This window comes from Pan troglodytes, chromosome 23 (assembly GCF_028858775.2).
Source record: "Pan troglodytes isolate AG18354 chromosome 23, NHGRI_mPanTro3-v2.0_pri, whole genome shotgun sequence".
In the NCBI taxonomy this organism is placed as follows: domain Eukaryota; kingdom Metazoa; phylum Chordata; class Mammalia; order Primates; family Hominidae; genus Pan; species Pan troglodytes.
Window position 1 is genome coordinate 22941231 of NC_086016.1, and position 21986 is coordinate 22963216.

The following is a 21986-nucleotide window of genomic DNA, read 5'->3' on the forward strand; positions in this document are numbered from 1 at the left end:
GTAACCTCCACCTCCCGGGTTCAAGTGATTCTCCTGCTTCAGCCTCCTGAGTAGCTGGGACTACAGGCATCTGCCACCATGCTCAGCTAATTTTTTGTCTTTTTAGTGGAAACGGGGTTTCACCATGTTGGCCAGCCTGGTCTCAAACTCCTGACCTCAGGTGTTCCATCCGCCTTAGACTCCCAAAGTGCTGGGATTACAGGTGTGAGCTACTGTGCCCAGCCCTTAGGTGTGTTTCTGTAGTGGTTGGTAATAATCTTTCCCTTCCATGTTTAGCATTCCCTTCAAGACCCTGTAAGGCAGGTGGTGGTAAAGAAATCCCTTAGCATGTGCTTGTCTCAAAAAGATCTTATTTCTCCTTCACTCATAAAGCTTAGTTTGACCGGATATGAAATTCTTCGTTGGAAATTCTTTTCTTTAACAATGCTGAATATGAGCCAGGCCCAGAGGCTCATGCCTGCAATCCCAGCACTTTGTGAGGCTGAGGAGTGGGGGTCACTTGAGGCCAGGAGTTCAAGACCAGCCTAGTCAACATGGCAAAACCCTGTCTCTACTAAAAATACAAAAATTAGCTGGGCATGGTGGTGTATGCCTATAGTCCCCAGTTACTCAGGAGGCTGAGGCATGAGAATTGCTTGAACCTGGGAGGCGGAGGTTGTAGTGACCCAAGATCGCACCACTGCACTCCAGCCTGAGTGATGGAGTGAGACTCTTTCTCAAAACACAAACAAAAACAACAACAAAAACAAAAACAAAACAAAACAAAAAGGCTGAATGTAGGCCTCCATTCTCTTCTGGCTTGTAGAGTTTCTGCTAAAAGGTCTGCTGTTAGCCTGGTGGGACTCCCTTTGAAGGTGACCTGTCCCTTCTCTCTAGCTGCCTTTAACATTTTTTTTCTTTCATTTAGACCTTGGAGAATCTGATGACTATGTGCCTTGGGGATGGTCTTCTTGTGTAGTATTTCATAGGGGTTCTCTGCATTTCCTGAATTTGAATTTTGGCCTCTCTAGTGAGATTGGGAAAATACTCATGGATAATATCCTGAAATATGTTTTCCAAGTTGCTTATTTTCTCTCTCCCTATCTTTCAGGGACACCAATGAGTTGTATATTTGGTCTCTACATAATCCCATATTTCTCAGAGGTGTTCATTCTTTATTTTCTTTACTTTTGTCTGAGTTATTTTGGAGAGCTGGTCTTTGAGCTCTGGGATTCTTTCCTCAGTTTGGTCAATTCTGTTGTTTATTTTGAAATTCTTTTTTTTTTTTGAGATGGAGTCTTGCTCTGTTGCCCAGGCTGGAGTGCAGCGGCGCAATCTCGGCTCACTGCTGCCTCTGCCTCCCGGGTTCAAGCGATTCTCCTGTCTCAGCCTCCCAAGTAGCTGGGATTTACAGGCGTGCGCCACCACACCCAGCCGATTTTTGTATTTTTGGTAAAGATGGGGTTTCATCACCTTGGCAAGGCTGGTCTTGAACTCCTGACCTTGTGATCCACCTGCCTTGGCCTCCCAAAGTGTTGGGATTACAGGTATGAGCCACTGCGCCCAGCCAAAATTCTTGAAGTGAGTTTTTCAGCTCCATCAGCTCAGTTTGATTGTTTTCTTTTTGAGACAGAGTCTCACTCTGTTACCCAGGCTGAAGTGCAGTGGCATGATCTCAGCTCACTGCAACCTCTACCTCCCAGGTTCAAGCGATTCTCCTGCCTCAGCCACCCAAGTAGCTGGGATTATAGGAACCTGCCACCACACCTGGCTAACTTTTTGTATTTTTAGTAGAGATGGGGTTTCACCATGTTGGCCAAGCTGGTCTCGAACTCCTGACCTCAAATGATCTACCCACCTCGGCCTCCCAAAGTGCAGAGATTACAGGTGTGAGCCACTGTGCCCGGCCGTTTTTTTCTTAAAATGGCCATTTCATCTTACATCTCCTATATCGTTTTATTGTATCCTTTACAGTCTTTGGATTGGGTTTCAACTTTCTCCTGAATGTTGATGATCTTCGTTCCTATCCATATTCTGAATTCTATTTCTGTCATTTTGGCTTGGTTAAGAACCACTGCTGGGGAACTAGTGCAGTCAACTTAGCAGCAAGAAGACACTGGCTTTTGGAGATGCCAGAGTTCCTGTGCTGGCTCTTTCTTATCTTCATTGGCTAATGTTCTTTCAATCTTTGAAGCTGCTGTCCTTTGGATGGATTTTTTTGGGGGTGGTGCTTTTATCTTCTTTGATGTCTTTGGGGGTTTGATTGGGTTCAGTCAACTGGCTTCATTTCTGGCAGATTTTTGGGGGACTAAGGCTCAGCTCAGCACTCCTGGGCTGTGTCCTCCAACACTGGGGGGCTGGTATTGGGCACTCAGCTTTGTTCTCTGGCTCTCTGAGGTTGAGAACATGCAGCACTGGAGGGGTTGAGGTGTTCTTGGGCCACAGCCACAACACTCTGAAGGGTAGTGCCAGCCAAAGCACTCTGTCGGATAGTGGCAGCCTATTTGCTTGTGACAGCAGCAACAGCAGTGCAATGGGGTGCATGCTCACTGGCTGAGGCGGGGTGCTAGGAGGCCTGGGGCTGCCTGCCTCTGTGTGGGCACTGGCAGTAGCAGTGGTGCACGGCCGCTGGGGTCTGTGTGCACATTTGTACCAATGGCAGCGGTAGCACAGAGTTGGAGCTGGTGACCTCTGTGCATGCGTTCATGCCTGTGGCGGTGGTGTTGCGGGGCCCAGAATGTTAATGAGAACAGCAAAACCCATCTTTAGCAGACTGGGACATGTTGCCCAGACTAGTTTTGGTTTGTTTTTGTTTTTTTTTTTTTTGAGACGGAGTCTCGTGCTGTCGCCCAGGCTGGAGTGCAGTAGCATATCTCGGCTCACTGCAACCTCTGCCTCCTGGGTTCAAGCAATTCTTCTGCCTCAGCCTCCCGAGTAGCTGGGACTACAGGCACACACCACCATGCCCGGCTAATTTTTGTACTTTTAGTAGAGAGATAGTTTCACCATATTGGCCAGGCTGGTCTTGAACTCCTGACCTCGTGATCCACCCGCCTCGGCCTCCCAAAGTGCTGGGATTACAGGTGTGAGCCACCAGGCCCGGCCGACCCAGACTAGTCTTAAACTCCCGAGCTCAAACGATCTGCCCACCTCAGCCTCCCAGAGTGCTAGAATTACAGAAGTGAGCCACCATACCACCAATTTATTCTGTTTCTAAAGGTGCAAAGTTTAACTGGAACTTAGAAACAAAGTGATGAAACTATTTACAGTGAACATTGCTGTTGGGTCTCCAACCTCCATCTCACCCTTTTTGAGCAGCAGCAATATAATCTGGAAAACTGACCTCACTCCAGGAGTGAGCCTATAAATTCTAAGGGTAACAGTGACTGATTTGGGGATGGGCAGATGACCCAATTCTGGCCAATGAGACATGAGAAAAGGTTCTTGAAGGTCTCAATGTTCTTGCTCACTCTCAGAAGAATGCAATGGAAAGCTGGCCTACCCAGGCCTACCTTCTCCCCAACTCATCCATGGGCTGTGGCCAACACATGGATGTAAGCTCAGCCCACAATGCTGCAGGCAGTTGTTTCACAGCCAGGAGGGAGACAAGATGCATCTGATGTGTCAGTATGAATAAACACTTGATCCTACAGACACTGAACATGTGTATTTTCTCTTATATTCAGGGAAAACATTATATACAATTACCTCTGCCTTTCCGAGCTGTGCTTTCTTCTACCCAATACACTTTTGGAAGACCTTTGAGAAGTCGAAGAAGGTAAGGAACCACACAATCTTTGTGCTAAAAAATAAGAAGAAGAATAATAAATTAGATTTAATAAAATAAGTGATTGGCAGCTTTTTAGCCCAGATTAAGCCCAAAGCAAAGCATATCCACATCCTAATCATCTCAGAGATTCTCCAGGGATAACGTAAAGTGCATGTAAATTCACATGGCATCATTCCATTCCTGTTTTCACACTGCAGAGTCCAGAGGCTGTCCCATCAACCTGTACCACAGGAGCCTAAGGAAGGGTTCGCACCTGCCTTCTGGAGCTGAGGGTCCAGCCTGCTCAGGCCTCTTCTGGGGGCTGGGCCTCTCCAGGAGGTACACGTGTGTACGCACTCAAAGCTGTCTTCAGTAAGAATGGTTTAGAGCCCCAAAACCCATCCATGAGCCCCAGAATAAGATCCTGGGGATGGAGAGAAGCTCACAATGCGGGCATCTCAACTGGGTGATGCTTTTTTCTGTTCATGTCCCTTGTCCATTTTCCTTGTTGTTTTTTTTTTTTAATTTTCTACTTCATGTTTCCTCTTGTTCTTCTCAAGTTGAGCATCAGACTTTATAGCCAACTTTAGCCCAGTGAAAAATTTTACTTTCCTCTAATTTCTGAACTAGCCAATCAACACCAATATATAGCTTCATAATCTTCCATCATTGGCTTTTGGAGCTATTTCCCTATTTACAGATGTTCCAGTTAAGGATTAGATGTGCTCCAGAGAAGAAGTGTGCTCTAGAGAAGAGGAGTACTATTTGATGTTTTGAAATGCTGACAAACCACATGGTAGTTTTAAAAACATGGCTGCAGCCAGGCATAGTGGCTCATAGTGGCTCACACCCGTAATCCCAGCACTTTGGGAGACCCAGGCAGGTGAATCACTTGAGCTCAGGAATTCAAGACCCAGCTGGCCAACATGGCAAAACCCTGTCTCTACTAAAAATGCAAGTATTAGCTGGGTGTAGTGGGACGTGCCTGTAGTCCCAGCTACTTGGGAGGCTGGGGTGGGAGGACTGCTTGAGCATGGGAGGTGAAGACTGCAGTAAGTCAAGATTGTGCCACTGCACTCCAGCCTGCACAAGAGAGTGAAATCCTGTCTCGAAAAAAATTAAAACATAAAAGCATGGCAGAAGGTGGCCAGGTGCGGTGGCTCACACCTGTAATCCCAGCACTTTAGGAGGCCGAGGCAGGCAGATCACGAGGTCAGGAGATCAAGACCATCCTGGCCAATATGGTGAAACCCCTTCTCTACTAAAAATACAAAAAATTAGCCAGGCATGGTGGTGGGCACCTGTAGTCCCAGCTACTTGGGAGGCTGAGGCATGATAATGGCATAAGTAAACCCAGGAGGTGGAGCTTGCAGTGAGCCTAGATGGCACCACTGCACTCCAGCCTGGGCGACAGAGAGAGACTCCATTTCAAAAAAACAAAACAAAACAAAACAAAACAAAAAACAACAAAAAAACATGGCAGAAGGCATGCAGCTTCCACCTGGCTCTTTTTCAGGACGTTTGCCCTGGAACCTAGACGCTATGCTGTGATAAGACCCATGAATGAGACTTCAGGTGATTCCTGCCCCCAGCTTTTGAGCCACCTCAACCGATGCTAAATGGAGTCAGTTGAGCCCTGTCTAAATTGCAGATTCACGAATCAAACAAAATGATGTATTAAGCACTAAGTCTGGGGGGAGTTTGTTATACCATAATAGATAACTAAAAACAAAGAACTTTATCAAAAACAGAAGTTTTTTCTCTAAACCATAAAAAGGAACTGGCTAAGACATCTGTCGAGGATCCTAGTGTACTGACAGGAACAAAACTCCATAAGGCCTGAACCACATGGCCTCCTGCAGAGGAAGTGGCTCCAGGTGACTCTTTCCTATATAAACTGTGATGACATTAGCAGCACAGGGTGAGTAAAACCACCTCAGCTCCTCTGGTCACAGCTGCTACCATGGCAGCCCACTGCTGGGACCTGAAGGAGGTCAATGCACAGCCCATCCTGGAGGGAAGCAAGGAATATAAGCACCAGGTAAACCAAGGTGGTCCCTAGGGCTTTCTCAGGGGGCTGGCAAAGCATGCTAGGCTTCTCTCCTAGTATATGCAAGGCCGGTGGGCTGCCCTGGACATACAGGCAAACTCTATGGTCCAAGGGACAACATCACATGCCACCTGGGACCCTGCTAGTCCTTACCCAGAACCTGAATGACACTTGTGCTCATCTATTTGTTGTCATCTTAAGAAGTCTAATACAAGTACAACACTTTCAGGACTTACAGGTAAATCTATCAAGAAACGTGTTTGCCAAAGATATTATCAAGTAATCCACATTTGAACAACAATAGTTTCTTATAAATTTTTTTAAAATTATTTTTTGCCCTTTATAATTCATTTTATATTTATGTAGGATATGGTAAACAGAAAAAAAAAATGGTTTTCTTTCTTTTCACATTTATAAATAAACAGGCAAGCTGGGTATGGTGGCACATGCCTGTAATCCCAGCACTTTGGGAAGCCTAGGCACGAGGATCACTTGAGACCAGGGTTGGAGATCAACCTGGGCAACATAGCAAGACCCTCATTTCTACAGAAAATTAAAAAATCATGCCAATGCCTATAATCCCAGCTGCTCAGGAGGCTGAGATGGGAGAATCCCTTGAGCCCAGGAGTTCAAGGCTGCATTAAATAATGACTGTGCCACTGCACTCCAGCCTAGGCGATAGAGTGACACTCTAAGAATAAATAAATAAATAGACAGCAGAAGAAAGGCCAAAATGCAGCTTATGTATCTAATTTTGGTTTTTTATGTAACCTTGATCAGGTAACCTATTTAATTATTAAAATACTGCTCTATAATTAAAATTCTTATTTGTTTCCAATGTACAAATACTGTTAAAATATTAATGCTTATTAGAGCAAAATTTCCAGGAGATGGAAGCAACCTGTTCTAGATAAATATTCAAATATCTAACATCTTTATTTACCTAACACAGCATAATTAACTTGGAATTTAGAAATAGTATCTAGTAATGATAAAAATAAATAAATAAATAAGAGATTCAATATCCAATGATCAATCATTTGTTTCAAATAGCTTTGGTAAATATAAAAATACACATACACAACAGTCACACTAATTTTTTGTTGGAGCTACAGGGCTAGATTTTAAGTCCCTATTAAAAGGTACACTGAGGCCAGGCATGATGGCTCACACGTGGCTCACGCCTGTAATCCTAACACTTTGGGAGGCAGAGGCAGGCGGATTACCTGAGGTCAGGAGTTTGAGACCAGCCTGCCCAACATGGAGAAACCCCGTCTCTACTAAAAATACAAAAAAATTAGCCAGGAGTAGTGGCTGGTGCCTGTAATCCCAGCTACTCAGGAGGCTGAGGCAGGAGAATCACTTGAACCCTGGAGGCGGAGGTTGCAGTGAGCCGAGATTGCACCACTGCACTCCAGCCTGGGCGACAAAGCAAGACTCCATCTCAAAAAAAAAAAAAAAACAAGATACACTGATACATACTCTAAAAGTTTATATACATAATCGCAATTTTGAAAAAGATGATATTATATCAAAATTACCTAAAATGATTTTGTCCTTTTGGAAGGAGAAATACAATACCCCTGAGTCTGACTGATAAGCATTTTACCTGAGCTTGAAAACCAAACCTACCCTGGAAGGCACACAATTACTTCTCAAAGCATTTTAACTTACTCTGTGGCACATAATAACAAACGAACAAAAATACACTTTTTTTACAACATAATATATGCACACAATTCTAAAAAACTCAAATTTTCTAAGAAAGTTTACATTAGGAAGTTTCATTCCCACCTTGTCCTACCCTCTCCACTACCCACTTTGATTAGGTTCAAATGTATTCTTCTACTAATGCTTTAGGTAAATATAAGCAGATACAAACTTAAACGCTCACTACACCCCCTTTTACAATGAAGAAACTTTTAATTTCATGAAGACTTACCTGAAGATCAGATTCAATCAGAAAAATGCCCAATGCAATCACTGCATCTCTCCGTCTTTCATCTAACTGGAAGATCCCATGGAAATCCACTGGACACATGCAAAGAAGCTTTTGGACCTAGAAAATGAGACCCCCCAAAAACAGCTCTACAAAATAGAAAACCACATTCAAAATAAAGCAAGCTGAGTGCAGTGTCATATGCCTGCAGTACCAGCTATTCAGGAGGCTGAGGTGGGAGGATAACTTGAGTTGGGAGTTTGAGACTAGCCTGGCCAACATAGTGAGACTCTATCTCTTAAATAAATAAAAATAAAAAATAGGCCAGGTGCAGTGGCTCACACCTGTAATCCCAACCCTTTGGGAGGCCAAGACAGGTGGATCACCTGAGGTCAGGAGTTCAAGACCAGCCTGGCCAACATGGTGAAACCCCGTCTCTACTAAAAATACAAAAATTAGCCAGGTGTGGTGATGCACACCTATCGTCCCAGCTACTTGGGAGGCTGAGGCAGAAGAATCACTTGAACCCAGGAGACAGAGGTTGTAGTGAGCCAAGATCGTGCCACTGCACTCCAGCCTGGGTGACACAACAAGACTCTGTCTCAAAAACAAACAAACAAACAAACAAAAGAAACCACTACCATAAACCCCAAAGAGTCCATGTAACCAATAAGTCATAGTTTTTTTTCAGTTAAAAGATCACAGGACATCTCCAGCTGCTGAAACAATTGTACGCGTGCCCCTCAAAACACATAAACTCTGAGTAATATGAGCTGAAGGTTAAAACTGTGTATACTCAGAGGGGGTAAGACACAATGGCTAAAGTTTGCATTTTGGTGTTAGGACAGTCTAAGTGGGTGTCCCCACCCCTTGACCATGAACAGGTTACCCAAATCAACCTGCATTAACAATGCCTCACTGACTCTTTTAAAAAATCAAATGCATGGCCAGGACTGGTGGCTCACGCCTGTAATCCCAGCACTTTGGTAGGCCGAGGCAGGCGGATCACGAGGTCAGAAGTTTGAGACCAGCTTGGCCAATACGGTGAAACCCCGTCTCTACTAGAAATACAAAATGTAGCCAGGCATGGTGGCGAGCAGCTGTAATCCCAGCTACTCAGGAGGCTGAGGCGGGAGAATTGCTTGAACCCGGAAGGCGGAGGTTGCAGAGAGCCGAGATGGCACCACTGCACTCTCCAGCCTGGGCGACAGAGCAAGACTCCGTCTCAAAAAAAAAATCAAATATGTGAAGCAGTTGGGACTGAGCACAGCATATAGTAAATGCTCAATAAACATTATCTGTTGTTATTGGATATACTATAATAGTGGCTAGTGGAAGGCAAAAGCAGGCAATGAGATTCAAAGAATGCTGATTAATGAGTCAATCACTGAAGCACAGGGAAGAACTGGCCCTATCAAAGCCTATGTACTTTGCTCTGTCCTATGCAATACTTTATCAATACCCTGCACTAAAACACAGAAGATACATTCCACTACAAACCTGGCAGATGAAACTAATGTGCTAGAAGACAGTACGAAGACTTGAAAACTCATCAAAATTGGCATAACATCATTATTTCTCCAACAATAGTGCCTGAAAGACAACTTTTGATAATGTGATCAGGGAGGGCCTCTCTAAGATGGTTCCTTAAATTGGGATCTGATCAAGAAGGCAGCCAGGACAAATCAGGAAAGGCTGCTGCTGCAGCAGCACAGTGGAAAAGAAGAAGCAAGGAGGCCCAGGAGTTCAGGTCCAGACAGAGAAGGTCCCCAGAGGGCCCCACAGGCCAGGTCAGAAGCCTGAATTGTATCCTAATAACAAACACATAGAGGCCTTAGGGCATCAAGTTTAGAACTGAAGTCTAGAAGAATCCCTCTGGCTGATACACAGAAAATGGATTTTGGAGGACAAGAGTGAAAACAGAGACAGGTGAGGAGACTCCTGCAGCAGCTGAGGCGAAGATGTTAGCATGGTAGCAATCAACGTGTAGAGACAGAAACAGACCAGTTCAGGATATGTTTTGAAGGAAGAGTTAAGAGGACTTGATGATGTACAGGATATGGGAGAGATTACTTTAGTTGCCTCTTTACCACACTAGAAAGTATCCAGGCCAGGTGCAAGGCTCATGCCTGTAATCCCAGCACTTTGGAAGGCCGAGGCAGGAGGATCACTTGAGCCCAGGAGTTTGAGACCAGCCTGGGCAACACAGTAAGACCCTGTCCCTACAAAAAAATAACAAAATTAATCAGCTATTGTCAGAGGCGTGTGAACCAGAGCAACTCCATCCTGAATAGGGGCTGGGTAAAATGAGGCTGAGACCTACTGGGCTACATTCCCAGGCAGTTCAGGCATTCTAAGTCACAGGGTGAGACAGGAAGTCAACACAAGATACAAGTCATAAAGACCTTGCTGATAAAACAGGCTGCAGTAAAGAAGCCAGCTAAAACCCACCAAAACCAAGATGTCTGGTCTCGAACTTATCTCAGGTGATACGCCCACCTCGGCCTCCCAGAGCGCTGAGATTACAGGCATGAGCCATCGCACCCGGCCACCAAGGCTTTCTTTTTTACATAAAGCATAAGAATGGATTTCCTCTCTCAGGCCAGGTGCTCTGGGTTGGGCTCTAACAATATCCCAGGATCAGAATTCAGCATCATCAACACAGTTTAGCCATACTGCCAGTGCAGCGGTCACCCCACCCAGTAGAAAGAACTGAAGGCAGCATTTTTTACCATCCTCAATTCCTCTGGACTGCCAGGGCCTCCTCTCTTTCAAATGCCCAGAGGGGCTCTGGGGTACTCTGACTTCAGACCTTCCTCCCCTATCCCCACTCAACTAAAAACATTTAAATAGAAATAATCTGTGACCATTCAGAAATTACTTTAAAAGCCAGGCATAGCTTTAAATGTGAAGTGAAGATACCAAAAAGAACAACTCAGAGATCCATGTAATGATTCCATGATTTATGCACTACACTGGCATGTCAGGCAGAATAATGGCACCTCAAAGATGTCCACACCCTCAATCCCCTGGAACCTGTGAATATGTTACTTTACATGGCAAAAGAGACCTTCCAGATCTAATTAAATTAAGAACCTTGAAATGGAGGGATATCCTGGATTATTTAGATAGGCCCAGGGCAATCACAAAGGTCATTAAAAGGAGAAGAGAGAGGCAGAAGAGGGAGTCAGAGTGATGTGAGATGGGGGCTTGGCCAACCATTGCTCCCTTTGAAAATGAAGGAAGGGGCCAGAAATCAAGGAATGTGGGAAGCTCTAGGAGCTGTAAAAGGCTCGGAAATGATGGCTGGGTGCGGTGGCTCATACCTGTAATTCCAGCACTTTGGGAGGCTGAAGTGGGTGGATCACCTGAGGTTAGGAGTTCAAGACCAGCCTAGCCAACATTGTGAAACCCCATCTCTACTAAAAATACAAAAATTAGCCGGGCATGGTGGCAGGCCCCATGGCAGGTGCCTGTAGTCCCAGCTACTCGGGATGCTGAGGCAGGAGAATTGCTTGAACCCGGGAGGCAGAGGTTGCAGTGAGCTGAGATTGCGCCACTGCACTCCAGCCTGGGCAACAGAGCAAGACTCCATCTCAATATATACATATTTTAAAAAAATGAAAAAGGCTTGGAAATGAGTTCTCCCCTAGAGTCTCTAAAGAGATACACAGCCCTGCCATCACCTTGATTTCAGTCCAGTGAAACACAGGTTGGGTTTCTAATCTACAGAACTGTAAAATTATAAACGTGTTATTCTAACAACAAGTCTGTGGCAATTTATTTACAGTAGTAATAGGAAACTAATGTAATTGGTCACTGGTAATTAAACAAAACTCAAAGCCTACTGGACTGCCTATCAAGAAAAGTACCAAACTGAGTAATCAGATTACAGGCAATAGGCCGGGCACCGTGGCTCACACCTGTAATCCCAGCACTTTGGGAGGTTGAGGTGGGCGGATCACATGAGGCCAGGAGTTCGAGACTATCCTGGCCAACATGGCAAAACTCCATCTCTACTAAAAATACAAAAATCAGCCGGGTGTGGTGGCCTGGGCCTATAATCCCAGCTACTCGGGAGGCTGAGGCACAAGAATTGCTTGAACCCAGGAGCCGGAGATAGCAGTGAGCCGAGATTGTGCCACTGCACTCTCCAGCCTGGGCCACAGAGCAAGACTCTGTCTCAAAAAAAAAAAAAGGCCGAGCGCAGTGGCTCACGCCTGTAATCCCAGCACTTTGGGAGGCCGAGGTGGGCGGATCACAAGATCAGAAGATCGAGACCACAGTGAAACCCCGTCTCTACTAAAAATACAAAAAATTAGCCAGGTGTGGCGGCATGCGCCTATAGTCCCAGCTACTTGGGAGGCTGAGGCAGGAGAATGGCGTGAACCCGGGAGGCAGAGCTTGTAGTGAGCCGAGACTGCGCCACTGCACTCCAGCCTGGGCGACAGAGCGAGACTCCGTCTCAAAAAAAAAAAAAAAAAAAAAATTACAGACAATATTTAGTTCCTTCTTTATTATTTTCTGTATTTCCCATATTTTCTATAAAAAATATTGATAACTTTAGAATCAGAAAAAAATACGGCCAGGCATGGGCTTACGCTTGTAATCCCAGCAATTTGGAAGGCTGAGGCAGGAGGGCTGCTTGAGCCCAGGAGTTCAAGACCAGGCTGGGCAACATGGCAAGACCCTGTCTCTACAAAAAATTTAATAATTAGCCAGGCACGGTGGCATGCCACTGTAGTCCTAGATGCTCGGGGGTCCGAGGAGGGAAGATTGCTAGAGGATCGCTTGAGCCCAGCAGGTTAAGGCTGCAGTGAGCTGTGATCACACTACTACACTCCAGCTTGGGTGGCAAAGCAAGACCCTATCTCCAAACAAAAAAAGAAAAAGAAAAGAAATACAGAATATACCCAAGTTCATGTGCCGCATTGATATGCTTACCTGAACTGCAGGCCTAAGGATCACTGACAACTCCCAAACATATGAAGCAGTGTAGGTCTAAGGTCAGGAGAGGTTGCACAGATGCAACCAGCAAACGTTCACTTTCAGGCAGGCCATGTGTTATCCTATTCCTGTTTTACAGGTTAGGCAACTAGGTCCAGATAAGTTAAGTGCACCTGAGGCAACAGGCTCCTAACTAGATCTTCCTTCTCATTTTGTCTCTTCCTACTCTAATATTTCCACTTCTGGTTCATATACCTTCAATGGTTCCCCATTGCCCAATGAACACTCAGTGCACACTCCCAGCCCCAAAACTTCTCTCATAAACCCAGGCCGCTATGTATCAATTCTCATTTCTCCCTGCCTGGCCTCTTCCATGGTTTTGACCCATCTGAAACATTTTGTCCAACCTGCCCTATCTCCCCTATAAAAATTCAACCCATCCTTCCAAGATCCATCTCAACTGTCTCAAAACTCTCAAACATTTTCCAGACCCCAGCAACTTGACGTAATATCTCCCATCATACCTCTCAATAGCTCACATAGAACTCTGTATTTCTCAAGATAATTACCTTCCTGATATCTTACAGTTACTTGTATACTTATCCTCTCACTGCAGAGAGGCCTGTGACCTCCTCATCACTCCACTGCACCCTACACATTTCAGAACTTTTAACAACTACTTAATGGGACTAAAGCGGCCAAGGTCACAGACATTTGATAAGGTGAGGAGGAAAGAAAAGAGGTACAGGGCTACTAGAAAGCAGGGTTTAACTACACTGTGATACTTGTCATATAGTCAGTACCAGGCACAGTGCTGGCATGCAGTTGACACTGAACAAGTATCTGCTGCCTCACTGAATGAATGGAGGGACGGATGGAAGAACTCTCAAATGAAGTAATATATAACGTACAGTCACTCCCTCATGAGCGTTACAATCCAGCAGGAGTTACAAAACTAATAAAAATAATACAACTAGCAAATAACACAAGTCAGAAACTAAACGACAGAGGGCCCTGAAAGCCTGGAGCAAAATGCTCTTGGAAACTGGGACTCTTATTAGAAAGACATCTGAAAACTTGAACCTGGGTCCTACAGAAATCATCACACCCAGTTCTGGTGGGTGCCATTCTCCAAATAATGACAGCTAACACATATTGAACATTTATCATGTGTTCATCTATATTATCTTATTTAATCCTCACAACAGCTCATTAGGTAGCTATTATTAATCATCCCCCTTTTACATATGATGAAACAGACACAGAGAGGTCAAAGTCCTAATGCAGGATAAAGCATTAACCCTATAGTCTTTGAAAAAATGAAAAGAAAAATAACATCAAATGGGTTTTCAGAATCAGAATTTTACAATAAACCAGCAAGTTGTTTGTTTTTAGGGGTCTTAGGGGGAGTGGGTCATTATAAAAAGTCATTAAGCCCAAAATCTGACCACGATGGCCAGGGTTATTCCCATTTACAAAAAGGATCCAGAGGGCTTCTACCCACCACTTTCAAAAGGTTGTTAAGTCAATGGACCACAGGGAGGCAACAAATATGACTGACTTAGACTTTGATAAGAACTCCTGGCAATACTTTAACCCAAGGATATTAAAAGACAGGTATCTCAAAGATGTGAATTTTGACTGCCAAGGTAAGGAAATGCTAAACCAAGGAGAAAGTAAGATTCAAGGAGAAAGTAAGTCTGGATGACTGGGCAGAAAATTGCAGACGAGAATCAACCATAACAGAGGGTATTTGTAAGGTATTCAGGTCAAAATAAAGCTACAATAATAGCATTATAAAAGTTGGATAATTAAATGATTTTTTTAAAAGAGTACTACTTGTTATTTAAAACCTCTGGGAATTGTCTTTCTGGAGAAACAAAATTCTCTGAGAACAAAAGACTAAGATTTAAGTATTAATGGTATATTTTTCTGTTAAAACCATTTGTAATTGTCTTTCTCAAATGTACCGTCCCCTCAGACAAAAAATATTGAACATAAGCTGATATTTTCGAAGTGACTCAGGGCTATCATGATAAACAAAGGTGACTGTGACATGATACAATACACATGGACCTACAAATGTAAATGGAACAGCACCTGCTCCTACAAGCACCCTGGATCAGAGTTTCATTAGAGATGCACTTTTGAGCTGAGCGCGGTGGGAAGTGCCTGTAATCCCAGCTGCTTGGGAAGCTGAGGTGGGAGTACTGCTTGAGCCTAGGAGTTAGAGGCTGCAGTAAGCTATGATCGTGCCACTGCACTCCAGCCTGGGCAACAGAGCAGAATCCTGTCTCCAAAAATACAAAATAAAAAAGATGCTCTTTGGTTATCTGTAGACAGATTCATGACCTTCTAACAAACAAATTCAGCAAGGTTACAGGACACAAGATTAAGATACGAAAATCAGCCGGGCGCTGTGGCTCACGCCTGTAATCCCAACACTTTGGGAGGCCGAGGCGGGCGGATCAGGAGGTCAGGAGATCGAGACACCATCCTGGCCAACACGGTGAAACCTTGCCTCTACTAAAAAAAAATACAAAAAAATTAGGCAGGCTTGGTGGCGGGTGCCTGTAGTCCCAGCTACTCGGGAGGCTGAGGCAGGAGAATGGCATGAACCCAGGAGGCAGAGCTTGCAGTGAGCCAAGATCGCGCCACTGCACTCCAGCCTGGGCGACAGAACAAGACTCTATCTCAAAAAAAAAAAAAAAAAAGAAAAGAAGAAAAGAAAATAAATTGTATTTCTACAACACAGCAATGAGCAAATTAAGAAAACTATTCCATGGTTAATTTTATGTTATATGAACTTTATCTCAATTATTAAAAAAAAAAAGTAAAGAAAAACACTAACACAGGAACAGAAAACCAAATACTGCACGTTCTCAATTTTAAGTGGGAGCTGAATGATGAGAACACAGGAACACACAGTGGGGGGAACAACGCACGCTGGGGCCTGTGAGGTGGGGGAGGGAGAATATCAGGAAAAATAGCTGTCAGGCACAAGGGCCCACGCCTGTAATCCCAGCACTTTGGGAGGCCAAGGTGGGTGGATCACTTTAGGTCAGGAGTTCAAGATCAGCCTGGTCAATATGGTGAAACCCCATCTCTACTAAAAATACAAAAATTAGCCAGGCGTGGGGGCAAGCGTCTGTAGTCCCAGCTAATCAGGAGGCTGAGGCAAGAGAATCGCTAGAACCTGGGAAGCAGAGATTGCAGTGAACTGAGATCACCACAGTGCATTCCAGCATGGGCAATAGTGCAGGCTCAAAAAAAAAAAAAAAAAAAGGGTGGGGGGCCAGGTGCGGTGGCTCATGCCTGTAATCCCAGCACTTTGGGAAGCCGAAGTGGGTGGATCATGAGATCAGGAGTTCGAGACCAGCCTGACCAACATGATGAAACCCCGTCTCTACTAAAAATACAAAAAAATTAGCTGGGTGTGGTGCAACGCGCCTGTAATCCCAGCCACTCAGAAGGCTGAGGCAGGAGAATCACTTGAACCGAGGAGGTGGAGGTTGCAGTGAGCCGAGATCACGCCACTGCACTCCAGACTGGGCAACAGAGCAAGACTCCATCTCAAAAAAAAAAAAAAAAAGTAATAGCTAATGGATGCTGGGCTTAATACATAGGTGATGAGAAGATCTGTGCAGCAAACCACCATGGCACACATTTAACAAACCTGCACATCCTGCACATGAACCTAAAATAAAAGTTGAAGAAAAATGAATAAATAAAAATTTAAAAAGAAAAACAACTGTAATAATCCCAGCACTTTGGGAGGCCGAGGCAGGAGGATTGCTTGAACCCAGGAGTTTGAGACAAGTCTGGGCAACATAGTGAGTCTCTAAGAAAAATTTTAGAAATTAACCAGGAGGCTGGGTGCAGTGGCTCACGCCTGTAATCTCAACACTTTGGGAGGCTGAGGCGGGTGGATCTCTTGAGCCCAGGAATTCAAGACCAGCCTGGGGTACATGGTGAAACCCAAGACCAACCTGGAGTACACGGTGAAACCCAGTTTCTACAAAAAGTAGCCAGGCCATGGTGGCTTGTGCCTGTAGTCCCAGCTACTTCAGAGACTGAGGTGGGAGGACTGCTTAAGCCTGGGAGGTCAAGTCTATAGTAAGCTGTGATAATACCACTGCATACCACTGCTCTCCAGCCTGAGGGATAGTGAGACCCTGTTTCAAAAAAAAAAACAAAAAAAACCAGTAGAACAATTTCATTTAAAATAGCATCAAAAAGAAAAAGTACTTATGAATAAAAACAAAAGAAGTGCAAAACTAAGAAACATTACAACATTGCTAAAAGTAAAGAAAACCTAAATAAATGGAAAGACATCCCATGTTCATAGATCAAAACAGTTACTATTGTTTAGATGGCAATACAGGCCGAGCACAGTGGCTCACGCCCATAATCCCAGAACTTTGAGGGGCCAGGGCGGGTGGATCACCTGAGGTCAAGAGTTCGAGACCAGCCTGGCCAACATGGCAAAACCCTGTCTCTGCTAAAAATACAAAAATTAGCCGGGCATGGTTGTGCACACCTGTAGCCCCAGCTACCTGGGAGGCAGAGGCAGGAGAATTGCTTGAACCCGGGAGGCGGAGGTTGCAGTGAGCTGAGATTGTGCCACTGCACTCCAGCCTGGGTGACAGAGTGAGACTCCATCTCAAAAAAAAAAAAAGGGACAATATAGCAATACAGTCCAAACTAACCTACAAATTCAACACCATCCCTGTCAAAACCCTAGGTGAGTTCTTTGCAGAAACTAACATGCTAACCCTAAAATTTCCATGGTAATTCAAGGGGCCCATAATAACAAAAACAATCTTGAAAAGGAAGGACAAAGTTGGAGGACTCATTCTTCCCAATTTCAAAACTTGCTACAAAGCTAAAGTAATCAAGACAGTATACTAGCCAGCATCAGGAAAGACATACAGACCAAATAAACCCTCACACTTACAGTCAACTGATTTTTGACAAGGGTTCCAGGACCCCTCAATGGAAAAAAGAATAGTCTTTCCAAGAAATCGTGCTGAGACAACTGGATATTCACATGCAAAAGAATGAAACTGGACCCCCATCTCATATCACATAAAAACTTAACTCAAAATGGATCAAAAACTCAAATGTAAGAGCTAAACTATAAAACTGCTAACAAAAAACACAGGTGTAAGTCTTTGTGACCTTGAAATTAGACAATGGTTTCTTAGATACAACACAAAAAGCACAAGAGACAAAAGAAAAAAAAAATGACAAAACGGACATCATCAAAATTTAAAACTTTTGTACTTCAAAGAACACCATGAAGAAAGTGAAAAAGCCCACAGAATGGGAGAAAATATTTGCAAATCATATATCTTATTAAGAAACTTGTATCTAAAATAAAGAACTATTACAACTTAATTTTAAAAATACTACAATTTAAAATTGGGCAAAGGATCTGAATAGATATATCTCCAAAGGAGATCTACAAATACCCCAAAAGAGTGGCTGTTCCAGGATAGAATAGGCTGGCTCAACATCATTAACCATCAGGCAAATGCATATCAACAACAGAATAATAAGATCCCACTTCACATCCACTAGGATGGCTATAACTGGAAAGACAGACAATACAGAGTGTTGGTGACAATGTAAAGAAAACAAGCCCTCTGTACACCGTTGGTGGGAATGTAAATGGTGTAGTAACTTTGGAAAACAGTCTGGAGTTCCTCTAAAGGTTAAACCTAGAGTTATTGTATGGCCCAGCAATTCCACATCTAGTTAAAGACCCAAGAGAAATGAAAATATGTCTACAGAAACACTTGTACATGAATTTCCATAGCAGCGTTATTTATAATAGTCAAATGTAGAAACAATCCAAACATCCACCTACTAATGAATGGATAAAATATGGTATATGCATACAAATATTATTCAGTAATAAAAATGAAGTAATGAAATGCTACAACATGGATGAACCTTGAAAATACGCCAAGTAAAAACCATCATGGCAGGTGCGGTGGCTCACGCCTGTAATCCCAGCACTTTGGGAGGCCGAGGCAGGTGGATCACAACAAGGTCAGGAGATCAAGACCATCCGGCTAACACGGTGAAACCCTGCCTCTACTAAAAATACAAAAAATTAGCCGGGCGCAGTGGCGGGCGCCTGTAGTCCCAGCTACTCGGGAGGCTGAGGCAGAAGAATGGCGTGAACCTGGGAGGCAGAGCTTGCAGTGAGCCGAGATCGCGCCACTGCACTCTAGCCTGGGCTCCAGAGCGAAACTCTGTCTCAAAAAAAAATAAAAATAAAAATAAACCATCACAAAAAACCACATCTTATATAATTCTATTTCTACAAAATGTTCAGAATAAATCTACAGAGACAAAAAGTAAACTAGTGGTTGTCTAGGGATGGGGCTGGTAGGGCTGCAGGGTAACAGCAAGGTTTCTTTTGAGGGCAATGAAAATGACCTAAAATTGATCATGGTGATGGATGGACAACTCTGTGAATACACTAAATATGATGAACTGTACATTTTAAATGGGTAAATTTTGTGGTATGTGAATTATATCTCAAGAAAGCACTATTGAAAAACCTAGCCTCTGAAGGATCAAATCAAACCACAAGCAACTGCCTACCAGAACAAAGCCCAACATTCCCTAAAGTAAGACAACAAAAATCTAAACACTCAAGCCAGGCACGGTGGCTCGCCTGTTAACACCAGCACTTTGGGAGGCCAAGGCAGGTGGATCACTTGAGGCCAGGAGTTCAAGACTAGCCTGGAACCCCGTCTCTACTAAAATACAAAAAATTAGCTGACTGTGGTGGTGCATGCTGAAGGAGTCCCCATAGGTCTCTGGGACTATAAATACTCATTTAAAAAAAATTTTTTTTTTTTTGAGACGGTGTCTTGCTCTGTCACCCAGGCTGGAGTGCAGTGGCATGATCTCAGCTCACTGCAAGCTCCGCCTCCCAGGTTCATGCCATTCTCCTGCCTCAGCCTCCCCAGTAGCTGGGACTACAGGCCACCACGCCCATCTAATTTTTTGTAATTTTAGTAGAGACGGGGTTTCACCGTGTTAGCCAGGATGGTCTGGATTTCCTGACCTCGTGATCCGCCCGCCTCGGCCTCCCAAAGTGCTGGGATTACAGGTGTGAGCCACCACGCCCGGCCTACTAAAATTTTTTAAAATTTTCGCTGGGTACAGTGACTCAAGCCTATAATCTCAGCACTTTGAGAGGCTGAGGTGAGTGGATCACTTGAGCCCACGGTTTGAGCTAAGCCTGGGCAAGATAGTAAGACCCCATCTCTAAAAAAATTTTTCTTTTTTTACTTAGCCAGGTACGATGTGCGTGCCTGTAGTCCCAACTACTTGGGAGGCTGAGGCAGGAGGATCCCTCAAACCGAGGAATTCAAGGTGGTAGTAAGTTATGATCATGCCACTGCACTCCAGCCTGAGTGAAAAAGCAAAACTGTCACCAAAAAAATGTAATTTCTATTTTTAAAAATGTCTAGGCCAGGCACAGTGGCTCATGCCTATAATCCCAGCACTTTGCGAGGCCGAAGTGGGCAGACGGCTTGAGCCCTGGAATTTGAGACCAGCTTGGGCAACACAGTGAGACCCTATCTCTATTTTTTTTTTAATGTCTATTTATCCACCCCTCTAATACCAGGGCCTAGCACAGTGCCTGCAACACAGCAAACCCCCAAAGATTTATCATATGAACGGATGGTGCCATCTTTTGCTTTCATAATAGTATAGCCTTGGGTTTTTTTTGTTGTTGTTGTTGTTGTTTTTGTGACGGAGTCTTGCTCTGTTGCCCAGGCTGGAGTGCCGTGGTGCAATCTCAGCTCACCACACCACCTCCCGGGTTCAAGCAATTCTCCTGTCTTAGCCTCCCAAGTAGCTTGGCTTACAGGCGCACACCACCACGCCCTGCTAATTTTTGTATTTTTATTAGAGACAGGGTTGCACCATGTTGGCCAGGCTGGTCTCGAACTCCTGACCTCAGGTGATGTGCCTGCCTCAGCCTCCCAAAGTGCTGGGATTACAGGCGTGAGCCACTGTGCCTGGCCGCGTTGGTTATCCTGAATCCAGGCTTCCAGACAAGCTTTAAACACAGAAAAACATTCAGGAAAAGAGAATGGCTTCTGCAGCAGAGACAGAGCCTCTCAGGACTCAATAAACAAATGCAAGTGAGACCTGAGGATTTCTGCCTCAACTCTGTATTTATTTGTCAGTTTACCACACAAATGAAAGTAGTGTTCTGGCCAACTTGGCAATGTTCATGAAAGGCCAAGCTTTTCTCCAGCATGCCAACATATACAACAGAAGCAAATACAAAAATAAAAATATAAATAAACCATCCTGGCTAACACAGTGAAACCCTGTCTCTACTAAAAATACAAAAAATTAGCCGGGCGTGGTGGCGGGCGCCTGTAGTCCCAGCTACTCGGGAGGCTGAGGCAGGAGAATGGCGTGAACCCAGGAGGCAGAGCTTGCAGTGAGCAGAGATCATGCCACTGCACTCCAGCCCGGGTGACAGAGCAAGACTCCATCTCAAAAAGTAAATAAATAAATAAACAAATAAGCAATCAGGAAGATAAAATGCATAAATTTCAGCAACTGATGTCAATGATGGAAATAGCTGCTGGTGGGAAAGATTAGAGGCAACCACATCTCCAATGAGTGCAAACTGCAAACACAGACAGCAGAAAAGAGAATCTGCAGTAAGGAGTGAGAAATAGAACATTTCTGCACCCTGGGGAGACAAACAGCTGGTGACACAGGAGGGCACTGAGGGAAGGCTACGTGAAGACAGAGGGAGAAAGTGGCCTCGGAAGAAATCAACATTGCTGACACCTTCATCTTGAACTTCTAACTTCCAGAATGAGGAGGAAATATATCTGTGTTGTTTAAGCCAGTCTGTGGTACTTTGTTATGGCAGCCTAGCAAACTAATAGTTAACAGGTAAAGATTTTTTCTTCTTCCAATTTCTTCTTAAAATATTTTCTAGTTGATTTAATAACAATGATTCTGGCACCGCGTATACCCTCCGCCAACCCTCATTATCTCTCTCCTCTCGCTCTACGGATGGCTCTTCTTAACATAGCCTTACAAAGGAAAGGGAAAGAGGATAGGAAATTCTTGGCTTCATGATACTGGAAAAACGCCAACACTATGATTTTTACTCCATGGCAGACCACTCTAAAGTACAGACTGAATAACCATGAACTCCAGAAAGCCCACTACCCTAAGCACCAAGCCACATATTCTCCCAACTACAGATTAGAATTAACTCATCTTATGGAGCACATACG

The 21986-nt window shown here is 44.3% G+C and overlaps 1 protein-coding gene across 9 annotated transcripts in view; it reads right to left on the minus strand.

The window, feature by feature from the left end:
• The window catches only part of PI4KA (phosphatidylinositol 4-kinase alpha), a 151007-nt gene that overhangs the window by 123127 nt on the left and 5894 nt on the right, over positions 1 to 21986 (minus strand). For all 9 annotated transcript variants that reach the window (XR_010156005.1, XR_010156004.1, XR_010156003.1 and 6 more), the window contains exons 2-3: positions 7741 to 7857; positions 3688 to 3781 (exon numbers count right to left, since the gene is read on the minus strand). Coding sequence is in view for 6 of the 9 variants with exons in the window: in XM_024352561.3 (XP_024208329.2) it covers positions 3688 to 3781; positions 7741 to 7857 (211 nt within the window). In the remaining 3 variants the exon portion in view is untranslated. The remainder of the gene's footprint in view (positions 1 to 3687; positions 3782 to 7740; positions 7858 to 21986) is intronic.